Raw genomic sequence first — 20541 nt, forward strand, 5'->3', positions numbered from 1 at the left:
GCAGACAAATACAGGGTATGTTACTTCCTGGATTCTCTCTCACGCTGCACCTGATTCTGGGAAAGTGAACATTTGCATGTCGTGTCTGGCAGGCTCAAGGGCTGAGGACGGGAATTTGATCTACCTGCCGAACTCGTGGTGCCAACAGCAGGCCAGCCCTGCCCCCCTGCTCAGCATGCCCAAGCACTGAGGGTGTTACCTGTTTTATTTCAGAAATGGGTCAAGTTTAAGAGAGACTTTAATAATTTCAAGACTCAATGTATTCCATGGGAAATGAAGATCAAGGACATTGAAAGTGAGTATTTTCATGTCACGGTTCTCTGGTTTATGAAGGGTTTTCAAAGGCTTCCGTTATCTTTTTTTTTTAAAGATTTATTTATTTATTTAATTCCCCCCCCCCCCCCCCCGTTGTCTGGTCTCTGTGTCTATTTGCCGCGTCTTGTTTCTTTGTCCGCTTCTGTTGTCGTCAGCGGCACGGGAAGTGTGGGCGGCGCCATTCCTGGGCAGGCTGCACTTTCTTTCACGCTGGGCGGCTCTCCTTATGGGTGCACTCCTTGCGCGTGGTGCTCCCCTACACGGGGGACACCCCTGCGTGGCGCGGCACTCCTTGCACGCATCAGCACTGCGCATGGGCCAGCTCCACACGGGTCAAGGAGGCCTGGGGTTTGAACCGTGGACCTCCCGTGTGGTAGACGGACGCCCTAACCACTGGGCCAAGTCCGTTTCCCATCCGTTGGATTCTTGACCATCTGACTAGGTCATTTCACAGGCCGTGTTGTACTAGAAAAAGAACGGGCTTTGGGCCAATCAAGATTTAAATTCTGCTCCTTCATGTTCTGCTTGTGGTTCTTGGGCAGATTAACTAACCCCACTGAGCCTCGAGGAGTTTATTTAGGGGTAAAAATGAAGGTCAGGATGTTTGTTCTAGAAACTGATGGAAAATTAACCCTTAACACACATAAAGTGTTCAATCGTTAATCTCCTCTCTCTGCAGCACTTAAATCCACCACATTTTCTCTCTCCAGGCCACTTTGGTTCTTCGGTGGCATCCTATTTCATCTTTCTCCGGTGGATGTACGGAGTTAACCTCGTCCTTTTTGGTTTAATATTTGGCCTAGTCATAATCCCAGAGGTAAGAAAATCACTTCCTTTATCTTTGAAGAGTTGAGCTTACCATCACCTCCTCCTTCATTTACATTAACCAAGTACTCTGTTTACAAAGAATCATTTTAAATCCTACACTCAAATAATGGGACCGAAATATTTGTGCTTCTGAATTTAAAAATGTGTCCCACATTTTCCTACCTTTTTTAAAACCTCAAGTCAGTGAATAATTAATATCTCAGTGAGATTTTTTATCCTTGAAAAAAAGGAGAGGGACTGGATGCGATATGCCACAAATTCTCACAAAACAAACCTTGCACGTGAGCAGCACTCATCGCTCTTCTCTCATATGTAAGCTTCCGGGTGTTGGAAGCTTGTTACTTACAGCTGAGTAACGGAGAGACCAAAATAGAAGTGACTTGTGCAAAATCGCCCAGGAAACTGTCCTCAAAGCTCCCAGGCGCCCTGAGCTCTCTTCCAGGGGAGACTGTGGTCTCATAAGCTCCGCCCACGGAATGCTGAGCTTCCTGGTCCAGCGCCAGGTCCACGAGTGGATTTACTTCAGCAGAGTCCAGGGCAACACCACGTCTGCATTTCGTTCTTCCCTCCTTCCAGGTCTGGAAGCTGGTTCTATGGTAGCTTACCGATTCCTCTTAAATCGTAAATGCATCAGGAAGCATACTGGAGTCCACTCTACCTGTAGTTGCCATCCCTGGGAAACTTAACTGCCCAGTCATTTTTTGGGAAACTACAGACCTTCCATGTGATGTGAACTAAACCAGATTAGCTGAGGAGGCTGATACCCTTGGTAGCAGATGAGTGTTAAAATATTGCCCTATTTATAAGCCACTGGTTTTTTCTCATTACTAAAAAGGCACTTGCAAATATGTCACTAACTGCAGCCCTCGAAATCACTTAGCCCTAGGCTGTTCTCAAACCACCAGCACTCCCCAAACCAGACCCAAATCAAAATGGAGACTTTTAAACCTCTGGCGAGTGCGCGCAGGTGCTCTGGCCCCATGTCTGGTTCTCCTTAGGAGAAACCCGTTATCCGACACTAACTAGAGGCTTCACTCCTTCCCTCCACGTCCAGGCAGGAGCGGGGCCCCTCCGCCAGCAACCACCCGGGAAACTCACTTCCACGGAGCTCTCGGCGTTCCTCCTGGGGTTGTCTGGGCCACCCGCAGAAGAGTGCGCACTTGCAGGCGGTAGCATATGATCACTCTGGAATTTCCTTACACAGGAGCCAGACAAGCAGTCTTTTTACACTTAAAGAAAACATGAGCAGAAATCGGGAGTAAAGAAAAGTCACGAATCATGTGGCAATCACAGGGGCATTTCATCATTCTAGGATTCCAAATGCTAGAATAATTAGGATTCCAAAAGCATAGTAAATGTTTTAGACAATAAAAATCAGCAACTCATTGTTCATTTAACAAATATTTACATGCAAGAAAAATACCTGATTAGAAGCAATTCTGGGAAGCGGACTTGACCCAGTGGATAGGGTGTCCGCCTACCACACGGGAGGTCCGCGGTTCAAACCCCGGGCCTCCTTGACCCGTGTGGAGCTGGCCCATGCGCAGTGCTGATGCGCACAAGGAGTGCCCTGCCACACAGGGGTGTCCCCGCGTAGGGGAGCCCCCACGTGCAGGGAGTGTGCCCCGTAAGGAGAGCCGCCCAGCGCGAAAGAAAGGGCAGCCTGTCCAAGAATGGCGCCGCACACACGGAGAGCTGACACAACAAGATGACACAACAAAAAGAAATACAGATTCCCGGTTCCACTGATAAGGATATAAGCGGTCACAGAAGAAACACACAGCAAATGGACACAGAGAGCAGACAACTGGGGGGTCGGGGTGATGAAGGGGAGAGAAATAAATAAATAATAAATAAATCTTAAAAAAAAAAGAAGCAATTCTGAGATTCAACCTTTAGGTCAGATTGAACCCTGAGATAAACTAAATTATTTTTCTTCTCTGCCCTTGTAAAGATTTTGAATAAGCAGTATCTAAATTGTTACTTTTTGTGTTTTGTTGAAGAAACACTAAAGAAACATACACTTTAACCACATAAACCTGAATATTTTTTTCATTTTCAATTGAAATTTTCAAAAGTTGATAAAAAAGACTTTCTACAATTTTTAACAAAGCTCATTTCTTTAATTTGATTGAGAAGTTGAATGTTTTAAAGACACTGGGGCTTTTTTAATGAAACATTGTTTCATATGATTTATATAAATTATTTAATGTAATAAATATTTCATATGGGGGAAATCAATTGTTTTTGAGCTTTTAAAAAATAACTTTATTTCAAATTCAAAAAATAAAATAACAGAAAAAGGCAGCTCAACAAGTTATGGAAGCATTCCTCCTAAAAATTTCTGTCCAAGCACTTCTTTTTTTTAAAGATTTACTTATTTATTTCTCCCCCTTCCCTCCACTGTCTGCTCTCTGTGTCCCTTCACTGTGTGTTCTTCTGTGTCCGCTTGTATTCTCACTAGGCAGCTCCAGGAATCAATCTCTTCCAGAGTCGGAGAGAGGCGCTCATTCTCTTGCACCACCTCTGCTCCCTGGTTGCTGTGTCTCTTATTGTCTCTCCTCTGTGTCTCTTATTGTTGCATCATCTTGCTGCATCAGCTCTCCGTGTGGGCCAGCACCTCCTGTGCAAGGCAGCACTCTGCTTTGGCTGACTTGCCACAAAGGCCAGCTTGCCTTCACCAGGAGGCCCTGGGCACCGAACCCTGGACCTCCCTTATGGTAGATGGGAGCCCAATTGCTTGAGCCACATCTGCTTACTGTGTCCAAGCACTTTTATCTCATCTAATTCCAACTCGTTGTTCTTCTATTATTCAGAAAGATACACAGATGAACACAGATTAGTTAAATGACATAGTCAAGTTTTCCTTATTAATGAAAAAATAAGGAGAAAAAAAGCTTAATCATATTCATATCTCACAAAACCAAACCCCATATTTTTTTTGTTTTTTTTCTTCCCCTCCCCCTCGTCCACCCCCATCCTGCTGTGTCCATTTGCTGTGTGATCTTCTGAATTTATTTCTCTTTTTTGTCTTCTCGTCTTTCTCCTCTAGGATTCACTGGGATTCGATCCTGAGGACCTTTGATGTAGAGAGAGGTTCCCTGTCAATTGCACCACCTCATTTCCTAGTCTCTGCTGTGCTTCACCTTGACCGTCCCTTTGTCTCTCTTCTGTTGCATCATCATCTTGCTGCATGACTCACATGCACAGGCACTGGCTTGCCTTGCAGGCACTCTCTTGGGCCCTCAGCTTGCTATGTGGGCACTCAGCTCACCATGCGGGCACTCACGTGGGCACTCGGCTCACCATGCAGGCACTCACAGGGGCACTCGGCTCACATGCGGGCACTCGACTCACCATGTGGGCACCCATGCATGCACTGGCTCGCCACGCAGGCACTGGCTCGCCACGCGGGCGCTCAGCTCATCCCATGGGCACTCGGCTCACCACGCAGGCACTGGCTCGCCACGCAGGCACTGGCTCGCCACGCAGGCACTGGCTCGCCACGCATGCACTGGCTCGCCACGCAGGCACTGGCTCGCCACGCGGGCGCTCAGCTCATCCCATGGGTACTCGGCTCACCACGCAGGCACTGGCTCACCACGCAGGCACTGGCTCGCCACGCAGGCACTGGCTCGCCACGCAGGCACTGGCTCGCCACGCAGGCACTGGCTCGCCACGCGGGCGCTCAGCTCATCCCATGGGTACTCGGCTCACCACGCAGGCACTGGCTCACCACGCAGGCACTGGCTCGCCACGCAGGCACTGGCTCGCCACGCAGGCACGCTTTCTCTTCTTTTTCACCAGGAGGCCCCAGGGATCAAACCTGGGTCCCCCCATATGCTAGGCAGAGGCCCTATCACCTGAGCCACATCTGCTTCCCCCCATATTCTTTTTTTTTAACCTTTAGCATGAATATAGTACCAACTTTGCTTTTGCTACAAAAATATTACAATATTGTTGTTAACTATAGTCTATAAATTGCAGTAGCTATACTTCACCCATGTATCACAACATTCTTAACTGACTGTAGTTGAGTAACATTCCTGTATTTATATTATTAACCACAATCCTCATCTACTTCCAAGATCATTGTTATATATTCCCCAGCTGTCCTCCAACTAACATTAATCCTCCTGGACTACTCGTTTCAGTCACAATGACATCCATAATTAACAGTGTAACATTCATTATAATGTGCTATCATCAACTCCATCCATTACCACATATTTACATTTGACCTGATTAAACATCCTACAAACAGCCAGCATCATCTCCCCCTCCTCAACCCACTTTCTATCTCCCACCAATCTACATTTCATAGCCCAACTCCATAAGTCTCCTCAGATTTAGTTCATATCAGTGAAACACAACATTCGTCCCTTTGTGTCTGGCATATTTCACTCACCATAATATTCTCAAGATTCTTCCAGGTTGTCATGTGCTTCTCCAACTGATTTCTTCTTACAGCTGAATCATATTCCATCTTATGAATATACCACATCTTGTTTATCCATTCTTCAGTTGATGAACACTGGGGTTTTTTCCATCTTTTAGCAATTGTGAATAATGCCACTATGAACCTCAGTTCACAAATATCTGTTCATGTCCTTGCTTTAAGTTGTTCTGAATATATTCCTACCAGCAGGATCACTGGATCACATGGCAGTTCTATATTTAGTTTCCTGAGGAACCACCAAATCATCTTTCATAAAGTCTACACCATTTACACTCCCACCAGCAGTAAGTGTTCCTCTTTCTCCACATCCTCTCCAGCACTTGTAGTTTTCTGTTGTTGTTGTTATTGTTCTTAATAATACCATTCTGTATGGTAAAAACAACAAAAACTTGATTTGTGCATTCCATGAAGCAGCCAAGACAAGGACCTTCCAGGCAATAGAGGCTTAATGTGATTGGCAGGTGATCTGGGAAAGCCCTGTTGGAGTGGAGAGAGAACACCTTGCTGGAATGAGGAGTCCTTGAGGGAGAAAACTACTGGGGCGAAAGGGAAGAGGCAGAGACCATTTAGGATCCTGTTGCAATAGCTCAGTCCTACATCAGGGCAATATCAATGGAAATGGATTAAAAGAGCAACTAGAGGGAAGCAGATTTGGCTCAACTGATAGAGCATCCACCTACCACACAGGAGGTCCAGAGTTCAAACCCAGGTGAGCTGGCCCATGTGCAGTGCTGCCATGTGCAAGGAGTGCTGTGCCACGCATGGGTGTCCCCCATGTAGGGGAGCCCCATGTGCAAGGAGTGCACCCCACAAGGAGAGCTGCCCCATGCGAGAAAAGCACAGCCTGCCCAGGAGTGGTGCACACACACGGAGAGCTGACGCAGCAAGATGGCGCAACAAAAAGAGACACAGATTCCCCATGCCACTGACAACAATGCAAGCAGACAAAGAACACACAGTGAATGGACACAGAGAGCAGACGGGGACAGGGAGAGAAATAAATAAAATGTAAATCTTTTTTAAAAAAAGAAGAACTGGAGATAGGTAGAATGGACAGGACTTACTGGCAGGTTGGACAATAGCAGTTAAGGATGTGAAGCATCCAAAGACGCCTGCTTGGTTAGGAAAATAGGAAACTGGCCACATGGGAATCAGCCACATCTGAATTCATTGTGTAAGAGTGAGGGGGTACAATACTGGTCAAGGCACAAATAACTCCGGGGCCCAAGAATGTTCAGCATAAGTCAGGTAATCAGATATGCTCTTGGCTCATGGATGTTTGAAGGTCAGGCATTGTGAATCAGAGGATCTAGGAATAAGAATATTAGAATTGCTCAAATGTTAGGCATCTTAACCAGAATTTCTCCTCATACCCGTCCTCCTTTTGCCATAAGCCCTCTGTGTGGGTTGAGTGGGGCACCCCAGGGTGGACATGCTCTTGGCCTTGGTTCACATTCTGTTGGGAGATCATCGTAAAAAAGATCTCTTCAAAATATTGTTACTTCAGTTAAGATGTGGCCCGACTGAGTCGGTCTGGGCTTTATCGGCATTATTAGAGTTCTTTATAAACAGAGTGAGAGCCGCGAGGAGGAGCCAGAAGGTGGGGCTCAGTGGAACCCACAAGAGAAGGGAGAAGATGCCGCCATGTGCATCGCCACGTGGTGGAACAGGCAAGGAGCCCCGAGGACGGCTGGCCGGCCAGAAGGTAACGGCCCCGGGAGGAAGCCAGCCTTTTAGCCTCTCAAACCACGAGCCAGTAAGTTCCTGTTGTTAAGCCAACCCACTACGTGGTATGTTTCAGCAGCCAGAAAACAAAAATACTCCACCATTTTAATGGAATTAAAGAGCTCTGAATACTGAATAAGAAATGCTCAGTTTTAATGACAAGTGTCTGCAGACCCAGCATGCTTACGCCACCCAGGGGAGTCTCCAGTTAGCTGCAGTACATGACCGCCGAGACCCTACTGGACGGCAAGATCAGCTACTTCTCTTCTCAGCGCCAGCTACATGTGAAATTCACCTGAGAAACTTCGAAAAAATACCAGGTCCTAGGCCCACCCCAACCAATTGAATCTGAATATTTGAGGCTGGGGTCTTGACATCCCTAATTTAAAAGGTCCTGTAGTAGGCAGACTCAGATGACCCTCAGTCTTCTCCACCTCCTGGTGTTTGTACCCTTGTAGATTACCCACCCCGTGGGTATGCGCTAGACCTGGTGATTTGCTTTTAACAAATAGTACAGACAAAAGTGATGGGCTGGAAAATGAATGTGGCTCAAGCAGTTGGGCTCCCGTCTACCATATATGAGGTCCAGGGTTCGATGATCAAGGCCTCCTGGTGAAGGCAAGCTGGCCCGTGTGGTAAGCCCATGTGGTGTGCCGGCCCTTGCGAGAATGCTGCCCCGCGTGAGAATGCTGCCCCAGGCGGGAGTGCTGGCCGACATGGAGAGCTGGCACAGCAAGATGACACAACAAGAGACACAGAGGAGAGACAATAAGAAGACGTAGCAGAACAGGGAGCTGAAGTGGCGCAACAGAACAGTCGCCTCTCTCCCACTCCAGAAGGTCCCAGGATTGGTTCCCAGAGCCGCCTAATGAGAAGACAAGCAAACACAGAAAGAACACACAGAGAATGGACACAGAGGGCAGACAATGGGGGGCAGGGGGCTGGGGCGGGAATAAATAAATAAATAAATCTTAAAAAAAAAAAGTGATGGGCTGTCGCGTCCATGATTAGGTTATAAAAGACTGTGGCTTCTGTTTTGCTGGGATTCTCTCTCAGTTCCCTTCTTGGCTTGCATGTTTTGATAAAGCAACCTGCCATTTTGGAGAGACACCCCCATACCCCAGCAAGGAACTGTGGGTGGCCTTCAGACAACAGCCAGCGAGGAGCAGGCTTTCAGTCCTGTGCCCACGAGGAACTAAGTCTCACCAACAACGATTTGAGTGAACTTGGAAGATCCTTCCCCAGTCAAACCTTCAGTTGAGACAAAGCCCCAGCAGGCACCTTGAGCACAGGCTCACAAGACCCTGAGGCAAAGAACCCAGCTAAGTCACGTCCAAATTCTTGACCCACAGAAACTGTGAGAAAATAGAAGAGTATTGTTTTAAGCTGCTCAGTGTTGGGGTAATTAGTTATACACAACATACAACCAGCACAGCTTTCCAGGCGATTCTAATATACCACCAGGGTTGAGAAGTGTTAATGTGTATTAACTAAGTAAAATAATTTTTAAAAATACTTTATGATCTTTGTTCTAGAGTCCACATAGACAACATTCAGTTGATAAACCTCATATTGAGTAGCTGTTACTCATAAAGTAGCTGTTAACTATTTCAGACATATGAAAAGGTATAAAAATGACCACATTTGCTGACCACCAAGCTTAAATATAAAATGTTACATTTACTATATACATTAAAATCCTAATTACTTCTCCCCAATCACATAACCTCATATATATAACCACTATCTTGAACTTTCCAGTCCAACTTAAATTTTAAAATTTATTTAGTGTAAAGTTAGATATAATATTTTCTTACTTATTTTTTAAGATTTATTTTTTATTTATTTCTCTCCCCTTCCCCTCCCCCCCAATTGTCTGCTCTCTATGTCCATTCACTGCGTGTTCTTCCATGACCACTTCTATCCTTATCAGTGGCACCAGGAATCTGTTTCTTTTTGTTGCATCATCTTGTGTCAGCTCTCCGTGAGTGCGGTGCCATTCCTGGGCAGGCTGCACTTTCTTTTGCACTGAGCGGCTCTCCTTATGGGGTGCACTCCTTGCATGTGGGGCTCCCCTACGAGGGGACACCCCTGTGTGGCATGGCACTCCTTGCGCACATCAGCACTGCGCATGGGCCAGCTCATCACACGGGTCAGGAGGCCCAGGGTTTGAACCGCGGACCTCCCATGTGTAGGCAGATGCCTTATCCATTGGGCCAAGTCCACTTCCCTATTTTCTTACTTTTTAAATCACTGGTTGTAGCAGTTTAATATTATTGATGAATTCCAAAAAGAAATATTGATTATGCTTGTAATCTGATCTGTACATGGGCATGATTGAGTTATGATTAGGGTGTTGAGTCCCGCCCCTTGGTGGGTAGGGACTCACAGATACAAGGCATGGCAAAGGACAGAGTTGAGGGTTTTTTAATGGAGTTTTGATGTTGGAGTTTGATGAAGCTGGAGCCCCAGGGAGAGAGACAGAGCAATTCACCTGATAGTCAACAGCTGACCTTGCAGAGAGAGGCAAAGCCTAGAGAGCCTCATAGTCTAAAGCTGACCTTGTGAAGGAAACAGAGGGGCTGAGCCCAGAGGAACCCAGGAAGGCTGAACCCTCACAGATGTCGGCAGCCATCTTGCTCCAACACGTAAAAATGGACTTTGTTGAGGGAAGTAACTTATGCTTTATGGCCTGGTATCTGCAAGCTCCTACCCCAAATGAATGCCCTGTATAAAAAACAACCTATTTCTGGTATTTTGCATGACTAATACACTGGTATATATGAAGTTATATTTCTCTTTGCATAACTATATAATTTTTTCCTCTCATTTATATCAAAGGTTTGTCCCTTTTAATTATTTTATAACTTTCAACTTTGTTGATTCTCTCTAATATGCTTCTTTTTTTATTCAAGTTTGTTCTTTGTGGGTTTTTTTTCCCAAGGAGATACCAGGGATTGAACCTAGGACCTCATATATACAAACCAGGTGCTCAACTGCAGAGCTATACCCATTCCCCTAATTTAAGAATTTTGAGGTATAATGTATGTATAATAAAATTCACTCTTTTTACGTGTGCAGTTCAATGAGCTGTGACAAATAAATACAGTCAGGTAAACACCACCACCACGATCGAGATGTAGAACATATCTATTACAACAGAAAAGTTCTCTTTTGCTCTTAACAACCAGTAATCTGATTTTTTTTTCATTTACTAAAGTATATCACCCATACATAAACAATAAGTATATAGTAGTAGTTGTGAACTTACAAACAAACATGCATAACTTCATACAGGGCTCTCATACCTCATGCTACCACCAATACCTTGCATTGTTGAGAAACATTTTTAACTAATGATTAAAGAGCAGCCTCAAAATATTACTACTAACCAAAGTATCTTACATTTGGTGTATTTTTCCCCCAACCCACCCTATTTATTTATTTTTATTTTTATACCATTTATATGTGAACATACCTAAACAATAAGTATATAGTGAAAGTTGTGAACTTACAAAGCAAACATGTGTAACATCATACAGGGGTCCCATACATCACTATCTTGCATTTTATGAGACATTTGTTACAAATTATAAGAAAATATCATCAAAATCCTAGTACTAACTATAGTCCTTATCTTAAATTTGGTGTGTTTTCCCCCAGTCTACCCTATTCTTATTTCTTAAATATATTTTTATGACAGAAGTTGTAAACTTACAAAACAATCATGCACATGTGCAGAATTCCAATACCACACCCCTCTATCAACACGCCATACCATGGTGGCTCACTGTTACAGATTATGAGATGATATCAGATTATTACCAGGTTCATAGCATACATTGGCCACACTTTTTCCATATTGCCCCATTATCAACAGAACATCTTTGGCCCAGATGCATGAATATTGGCATAGATGCATGAATTATTACTGTTAACCACAGTCCATAGGTCACACCAATTGTATCTTTCCCATGCGTCTCCACATTCCCACCACCCTGCAGTAGTGATGGACATCTCCTCTAGCTCACAAAGGACACGCTTACATTGGTGACATCAACCACAGTTCTCATCCACCTCTGGGTTTACTCTGTTATTCAGTCCCTAGATTATTCTCTAGCTTTCTGTCAATTGGCATTTACATCCTGTAGCAGTTTGATATGGTTCATGAATTTCAAAACTAGATATTGGATTATGTTTATAAACTGATCTGTACCTGGGCATGATTAAATTTTGGTTAGGGCTTTGATTGGGCCACGTCTGTAGGGTGTTGGATAAAAGACATAGCAAAGGACAGAGTTGGAGTTTTGGTGCTAGAGTGTTGAACTGGAGCCCAGGAAGTGAACACACAGGAGAAGCACACAGAGGAATAGAGACAGCTCCCTAGACACGGCAGAAGCCTGCAGTGAGAGACAGAGCTGGTCATCTTATAGTTCACAGTACTTGGTACCGTGGAGTGATAAAGTGCTTTTGCAATTACCATAATTCCAGAACAGTTTTATAAATGGGTAAGGGGTATTTTTTGGAGGAATTGTGAGATTCTTGATAGAAAAGGCTGAGATTGCTTTGCAGAGACTGTCGGTAGGAATATGGACACTAAAGAAACTTTTTATGATGCCTTAGAAGTAAATGATAAAACTATTATTGGAAACTAGAGGAAAGGCAATCTGTGTTTTGAAGTTGCAGAGAACTTAACAAGATTAACTTCTGGTGTTTCAAGGGAGGCAGAATTTGAAAATGGTGAGCCTGGGTATTTAGCTGAAGAACTTTCCAAAGAACACTTGAAGAATGCAGCTTGGCTTCTCCTTGCAGCTTATAGCAAATTCTAGACAAGAGAGATAAGCTGAGAACTGAATTGTTGGACACAAAGGAAACAGAAACTGATTCCAGAATTCCAGTCTCTGGAAATCAAGCTCCCAGATGATAGTTCCCCATTTGAGGACTTACCTAAACTTGGAACTTGTAAATCAGGACTGAAGATGCAATTATCTTGGAAAGACTTGTGGAAAGTCTTACTGTCTGATGGCTTGGACCCCTGCTTCCTGCATGCTAAACCACCAAGCTTTTTGAGAGAGCTGTATGAACAAACCACTGTCAGCTTGGACTAAAAGGGATATGGAAAGGAGAGATTGAAGGAGAAAGAGTTTTAAGAGGAAAACCATGGAAACTGAGATCTGGAATTAAGACATCACCTTGGGCCAAGAGAGGAACCCCACCCATGTGTACAGAGAGGGTGAGTTTGCCCCAGCAGTTGAAGAGGGTTGATGTTCTTACCCCATATTCAGGCAGAGAGTTTTGCTGCCCCAAGGTACAGAGAGGGTGGAGCACATTCCTCAAGGATTGGGGCGGTTAAGGTCGGCACCCCACAGGTTTGAGAGGTTGAGCCTGTGTGCCAAAGGTTAAGGAGGAAGTTGCCTTCACCTCACTGTACTAAGGGGGTTAAGGCTCTAGCACAAAGATTGGGTAAGGCATGTGTAGCAGTTTGCTGTGGTTATGAATTCCAAAAATAGATATTGGGTTATGTTTGTAATCTGGTCTGTACCTGGGTGTAATTGGGTTATGACTGGGGCTTTGATTGGGCCACATCATTAAAGCATTGATAAAAGGCCTGGCAAGGGGCAGAGTAGAGGGTTGTTGTTTTTGTTTTGATGTTGGAATTTGATGCTGAAACCTTAAGCTGGAGCCCCAGGAAATAAGCTCACAGAGGAAACAGAAGCCAGCCCCAGGAAGAGAAGAACCCTGAGCCCAGAAAGAAGCAAGACCCTGGAAGGGAGGAACCCAGGAAGCCTGAATCCTCACAGCCATCAGCAGCCATCTTGCTCCAACACATGAAAATAGACCTTGGTGAGGGAAGTAATGTACGCCTTATGGCCTAGTGTCTGTAAGCTTCTACCCCAAATAAATACCCTTTATAAAAACCAGCCAATTTCTGGTATTTTGCATCAGCTCCCCTTTGGCTGACTAACACAGCATGGCAATCACCCCAATGCTCTTCCAGGGTGAGGTCTGGAGCTGTCACCACCCAGATGCTTGATGAGGGTGGGACCAAGAAAATGGCCATTGGGCAAAGGTGGGTCCCCATGTGGCCCCAAGAAGAAAAAAAAATCATCTTAAGAATGACTCTCAGACTTTGAAATCGAATAAAAAATGCCCTGCAGGTTTACTGAACTGTAGAGGACCCGTGACTCGTGTTTCCCTCCCAATTTCTCCTTATTGTAATGAAAATGCTTATCCTTTGTCCATTTGTGTACTGAAAGGAGATAAATTGTTCTGTAAGTTTCAGAGGTCTATAGCAGATGGGACTTTGCCCCAAGATAAACTATATTTCTTTAAACTATTGCAATGTAATTCTATACTTAGCATAGCTACTGACTTAAGGTTTTTTTAAAATATTGTGATATCTTTTTGGAATTCAGAGGCTGGAGTGTAGCAGTTTGATATGGTTCATGAATTCTAAAAATAGATGTTGGATTATGTTTGTACACTGGTCTGTACCTGGGCATGATTAAATTATGATTAGGGCTTTAATTAGGCCACGTCAGTAGGGTGTTGAGCCCCACCGAGGGGTGGGGACTCACAGATAAAAGATATGGCAAAGGACAGAGTTGGCATTTTTGATGCTGGAGTCTTGAGCTGGAGCCCTGGGAGTACACACACAAGTGCTTGGTCCTGAGGAAAGAGAGAAAGCCCCAGGAAGAGAAACAAGCTATGTGCCTAATATTTTACAGCTAGCCTTGTGGAGAGAGGCAAAGCCTAGAGAGCCTCATAGTCTATAGCTGATCTTGTGGAGAAAACAGAGCAGCTGAGCCTGGAGAGAAATGAACTCCGGGAGGAGAGGAGCCCAGGAAGCCTGAGCCCTGGCAGATGTTGGCAGCTATCTTGCTCCAACACATGGCAAAATAACTTTGGTGAGGGAAGAAACTCATCCTCTATGACCTGGTAACTGTAAACTTCTACCCCAAATAAATACTCTGTATAAAAACCAACCAATTACTGGTATTTTGCATCAGCACCCATTTGGCTGACTAATACACATCCCTAGACTACCCTTTTCAGCCACACTCTATTTATAAACCAGCTGTTACTGTAATGTGTTACCATCACTCTATAAATTTCTACACTTTTACAGTAAAGTTAATTAAAACTTCCTCATACATGAAAACTCAGTACTCCATCTCTGTCCTCCTCTTATCTCTTTTAAGAATCTACCACCTACCACCAGGTCTTGAAGATGCTTTTCTATATTTTCTTCTAGAAGAAATTGTTTAGGTTTTTGTTCCATTTTGAGTTAATTTTTTTATAAGATGTGAGATAGGGGTCTCTTTCCTTCTTTTGACTATGGATATCCAGTTCTCTCAGCACCATTTTTTTTTTTTTTTTTTAATTTCTCCTCCCCTCCCCCGGTTGTCTGTTTTCTGTGTCTTTTTGCTGCGTCTTGTTTCTTGTTTCTTTGTCCGCTTCTGTTGTCGGCAGCGGCACGGGAAGTGTGGGCGGCGCCATTCCTGGGCAGGCTGCTCCCTCCTTCGCGCTGGGCGGCTCTCCTTATGGGTGCACTCCTTGCGCATGGGGCTCCCCTACGCGGGGGACACCCTGCATGGCACGGCACTCCTTGCGCGCATCAGCACTGCGCATGGGCCAGCTCCACACGGGTCAAGGAGGCCCGGGGCTTGAACCGCGGGCCTCCCATGTGGTAGACGGACGCCCTAACCACTGGGCCAAAGTCCGTTTCCACCATTTTTTTTTTAAGATTATTTTTTATTTATTTCTCTCCTCACCTCCCACCCCCTTTGTCTGTTCTCTGTGTCCATTCACTATGTGTTCTTCTGTGTTCACTTGTTTTCTTGTCAGAGGCACCGAGAATCTGTGTCTCTTTTCTTGTCGTGTCATCTTGCTGCACCATCTCTCCATGTGTGTGGCACCACTCCTGGGCAGGCTGCACTTTTTCATGTGGGGCAGCTCTCCTTGAGGGGCACAGTCCTTGCGCATGGGGCTCCCCTATGCGTAGGACACCCCTGCGTGGCACGGCTTTCCTTGTGCACATCAGCACTGCACATTGGCCAGCTCACCACACAGGTCAGGAGGCCCTGAGTTTGAACCGTGGGCCTCCTATGTGAAAGGCAGACACTCTAGCAGTTGAGCCAAATCGCTTCCCTCAGCATCATTTATTGAATGAACTATTCTGCCTGAGCTGGGTGGGTTTGACAGGCTAGTCAAAAATCACTTAACCATACATGTGAGGGTCTGATTCTGAACCATCAATTCTGTTCCATTGGTCTATGTGTCTGTCTTTATGCCAGTACCATGCTGTTTTTGACCACTGTGGCTAGGTAATATGATTCAAAGTCCAGAAGTGAGAGTCCTCCAACTTTGCTTTTGTTTTTTAAGATGTTTCTAGCTATTCAGGATCCCTTACCCCTCCATAAAGTTCATAATCATGCTTTCCATTTATTTTTAAAATACTCATGAAATTTTTATCAGGATTGCACTGAATCTATCAATTTGAGTAGAATTGACATCTTAATGATATTTAGTCTTCCAATCCATGAGCATGGAATGTTCTTCCAATTATTTAGGTCTTTTTTTGGTTTCTTTTAACAATGATCTACAGTTTTCTGAATACAAGTGTTTTACATCATTGGTTAAATTTATTACTAAATATTTGGGTTTTATCTGTCATATTTTATTTTCACCACTCTTTTGAGACTTTTAGTTACTTTTGCTGATATAGTTTTCATATTTAGACTCTCTTCCAAGCCTCTCTCCTGTTTTTTGTTTTCTGTTTTTTTTCTTTTCAGGCTGTAGCACACCCTTTAGTATTTCCTACGAAGTTGGTCTCTTGGTTATAAACTCACTCAGTTTCTGTTTATGTGTGAATATTCTAAACTCACCCTCATTTTTTAAAGACAATCTTGCTGGATATAAGATTCTTGGCTGGACATTTTTCTCTTGCACTATCTTAAATATATCATACCATTGTCTTCTTGCCTCCGTGGTTTCTGATGAGAAATTGGCACTCAGTCTTATTGAGTGTCCCTTATATGTTATGCATTGCTTTTCCCTTGCTATTCTCAGAATTCTCTTTGTCTTTGGCATTTGACATTCTGATTAGTATGTGTCTCGGAGTTGGCCTCTTCAGATTTATTCAGATGGGATTATGTTGTGCTTCTTGGACATGGATATCCATGTCCTTCAATAGGTTTGGGAAATTTTCTACCCTTATTTCTTCAGATATTCCTTCTTCCCCTTTTCCCTTCTCTTCTCCTTCTGAGACACCCATGACACGTATGTTTGTACATCTCTTGCTGTCATTTAGTTCCCTGAAACATTGTTCAATTTTTTCCATTCTTTTCTGCACCTGTTCTTTTGTATGTTCACTGTCAGAGGCCATTTCTTCAAGCTCACCAATCCTTTCTTCTGCCTCCCCAAATCTGTGTTATATGATTCCAGTGTGTTTTTTATTTCATTTATTGCACCTTTCATTCCCATAAGATTTGCTGTTTTTCTATGTGTGCTTTCAAATTCTTTGTGATCATCCAATATCTTCTTAATATCCTTAATCTCTTTAGCCATCTCATTGAATTTGTTAAGGTTTGTTTGAGCATCTATGATGAGTTGTCTCAACTCCTTTATGCCACCTGGAGGCTTAACTTGTTCCTTTAACTTGTCCCATTTCTTGGCATGAATTTTAATCTTTTGTTGACATCTTGGCATCTGGTTTACTAGAAAATTTATTCTGGGTGCAGGTTTTCTCTTTCGTTTAGGGCTTCCTGCCCTTTCTCCCTTGCTGGTTGTGCAGTAGGGGCCAAGAATGTAGTTGGTGCTATAAGCTGTGGAAGTTCAAGCTGCCCTCATTGCCCCAGGGACCAGTGAAGCTTCTCCCAACTTTCTCCTTTGCCAGGGGAAGGGACAGTCACAGCTATGTGGAGTAATCCACATGCAGGCCTAGACTGTAGTTGCCCAGAGAGGCTGATGACCCTTCAAAGCCCCATTTTCCCCTGCCTGGGGTGGGGATGGAGCTACAGGTGTGGGCAGTAGTCTATGCAGTGCAGGTCCAAGATGACTGGTAGACTTCCCACTATTCAGTCTGCCAGCCAAATGTACCTGCAGTTACCCAGAAAGGCTGGTGCAGGGCCCCCAGCTTCCTCCTTGCTAGAGCTGGGGTTGGGGCCTAAGCTAGGGCTGCAGGCTGATCTGGGTGAAAGGAACCAGTCCCTACCATCACTGTGATTTTCTGTCAGCCTGGCTTCCCCTCATTCTGGGGGCAGAGTCAGAATGGTGACTACCAGCCTCTTTCTGACTTGGACAGGTTCAAACTTTAATGATTTTGAGGGTTATACTTTAGGCAGCCTAACGTACTAATCAGTAGCTGAAATCAGTGGCCAACCATTTCTTCCTCCCGTTTTTAGGAAATGGAGCTTTCACATCCAGCCAGAATAGCTCCTGAGGCAACTTGTGCCTCCAGTAGAGGATGGGCACCAGCCTCCAGGGCATGGAGCGCTCTGCTTATGAGTCTTCTCTGCTGATGAGCAGTCTCCACCTTCCATTCTTTCAAAGATGTTGCAGAATGCTCTTCTGGTGTCCTGGAGCCCCCAAACAGGTTTTTCAGAGAGCTCTGGGTGATTATTAATTGCACTGTAGCACAATCTTACTCTAGGAGCTCCTTACTCTGCCGCCATTTTGCTGGTTGTCTCTCCTAGTAATCTGAATTTTGTCCCTCAAGCTTTGCCCTTTCCAGAACCATACAGTATATAGCCTTTTGTATCTGGCCACTTTCACATAGCACAATGTTTTTGAGATTCTGCCATGTTGTTGATGTTGTTGCATTTATCAATTAGTTTGATCCTTTTTTATTATTGAGTGGTATTCCATTGTATGTATACCATAGTTGGTTACCCATTCATCAGTGCATGGACATTTGGGTTAATTCCAGTTTGGAGCTATGATGAATCAAGTTATTGTGAATATTCACATTCAGGCATCATCTTATGTATTTTTATTTCTATATTATTAGTTTCTACTCTTATATATATCATTTCTTCCCCTCTAATAGCTTTTTGTTGGTACTATTTCTCTGTAACAATTTACTCCAAAACTTAGATGTTGTAAACAACAAACATGTATTATCTCACAGTTTCTGTGAGTTGGGAATTCAGGGTTGGCTTGGTAGAGTAGTCTAGCTCAGGGTTTCTCACGAATCAAGGTGTCAACCAAGACCGAGTCACAAAAACACATCCTGCAATGTCAGTTATCTCAAGGCTGTTTTGGAACAGGATCTGCTTCCAGACTCACCAGCACTCCCTGGCTACTGGTTGGAGACCTCAGTTCCTTGCCACTTGGCTCTCTCCATAGGCCTGCTCACAACATGGCAGCTTGATTCCCCCAGAGTGAGGGATCTGAGAGAGAGAGAGTCAGAGGAGAGAGGGAGGATGGCCCTGAGATAAGGAGCTATCTTTTTATAACCTAATTTTCAGAAGTGACAACCCATCACTTCTATATATTCTATTCATTAGAAGCAAGTTACAAAAAAAAAAAAAAAAAAGCAGCAAGTTACTGGGAAGCGGATGTGGCTTCTGCCTACCACATGGGAGGTCCCAGGTTCAGTTCCTGGAGCCTCCTGGAGAAGGCAAGCTGGCACAACAGGCAGGCACAGCAAGCTGATGCAACAAGATGACGCAACAAAGAGACACAAAGAGGAAAGACAATGGAAGACACAATAAACCAAGGAGCTGAGGTGACTCAAGTGATTGAGCACCTCTCTCCCACATGGGAGGTCCCAGGTTCAGTTCCCAGTGACTCCTAAAGAGAAGATGAACAGACACAGAGAGCACACAGCAAATAGATACACAGAGCAGATGAAAACTGAAACAATAAGGGAGGTGGAATAAATAAATAAAATCTTTAAAAAAAAAAGGCAAGTTACTAAATCCAGCCCGCACTCAAGAGAGACTCACATACAGACATGAATATTGGGAGACAGGCATCATTGGGGCCATCTTTGAGGTTGCATACCACAGGGGTTTTTTGTTTTGTAGTTTTGGAGGTTTTGTTTGTGTGTTTGCTCATTTTCTAGCTTTTTCAGTTGAGCACTAGCTCACTGAGGTTTTTCAGCCTTCCTTAATTCCTAACACAAGCATTCATGTCTATAAATTTCCCTCTTAGTACCACTTTAGCTGCATCCCATAAACTTTGATATATATTATTTTCATTATCATTCATTTTATAGTATTGTCTAATTTCTTATAATCTATAAGTTATTTGTAAAATGTATTTTTATAATTTAGGCTATTTTGTTACTGGTTTTTTAATTTATAGTGATCATTAGAGTATGTCTTATATGTAACTGATCTATTTGGTTGGTAGAGACTTGCTTTCTTAGCCTAGACCAAGATCAATCTTCCTAAATTTCTCTACTTTTGCATGGCTCAAATATATTACTTGTATTGTACTAACCACCTACAGTGTTATTATTTTTAGGTCAGCACAAACTGTCAATTGCTAAGTGAGATAAATTAAATCTCCTACTATTATTGTTTTTCTCTCCCTAATCTTTATTTTTTTCTTTCTCTATGTTAATTGCGGCGGCTTGCTCGGTCGGTAGAGGTGGGGTCTGGCTGCGGACGAGGGGTCGGTCCAGCTCTGGACGAGGGGTCGGTCCCACTTGGGACGAAGGGTCGGTCCCACTTGGGACGAGGGGTCGGTCCGGCAGCAGACGAGGGATCGGTCTCACAAGGGGTTGCGCGGTTCGGCTGACGGGGTCGCCCGGCGAAGCCGGCGACGAAGGGGTCGCCCGGAGAAGCTGGCGACGAAGGGGTCGCCCGGAGAAGCAGGCGATGAAGGGGTCGCCCGGAGAAGCAGGCGACGAACTGGGGACAAGGGAGGCCAGGCCCTTGTTGGGGGCTCTCAGGACTGGAGGGCGCACGGCAGAAGAACTACTGCGGAGACAAGGTAAACACGCAAGTCCACTTTATTGAGGGAGAGGCAACAGTTTTATAGGGGCTGGGGAAGGCTGATTGGTTGAAGCCATGCCCTGTTCTGATTGGTTGCCGGCGAAAGGTCAGTGGGCGGTACTGGACGGGGGAGGGGTGGTGGTTAGGGATTGGCTGTCGCTGTTGCTGGAGGAAGGGGCAGGGTTTAGGGATTGGTGGCTGCTGTTGCTGGGGTGGAGGGCAGACTTGAGTTTCCCGCCCACGCCTGGCTGTTGCTGCTGTCGGGGG

At 44.6% G+C, this 20541-nt stretch overlaps 1 protein-coding gene across 1 annotated transcript in view; it reads left to right on the forward strand.

The window, feature by feature from the left end:
- The window catches only part of TMC2 (transmembrane channel like 2), a 90702-nt gene that overhangs the window by 33189 nt on the left and 36972 nt on the right, over positions 1-20541 (forward strand). The window contains 2 exon segments of the mRNA XM_058287449.1: positions 214-295; positions 1026-1132. Coding sequence (XP_058143432.1) covers positions 214-295; positions 1026-1132 — 189 coding nt within the window.

The sequence above is a fragment of the Dasypus novemcinctus genome, chromosome 24 (assembly GCF_030445035.2).
Source record: "Dasypus novemcinctus isolate mDasNov1 chromosome 24, mDasNov1.1.hap2, whole genome shotgun sequence".
Lineage (NCBI taxonomy): Eukaryota > Metazoa > Chordata > Mammalia > Cingulata > Dasypodidae > Dasypus > Dasypus novemcinctus.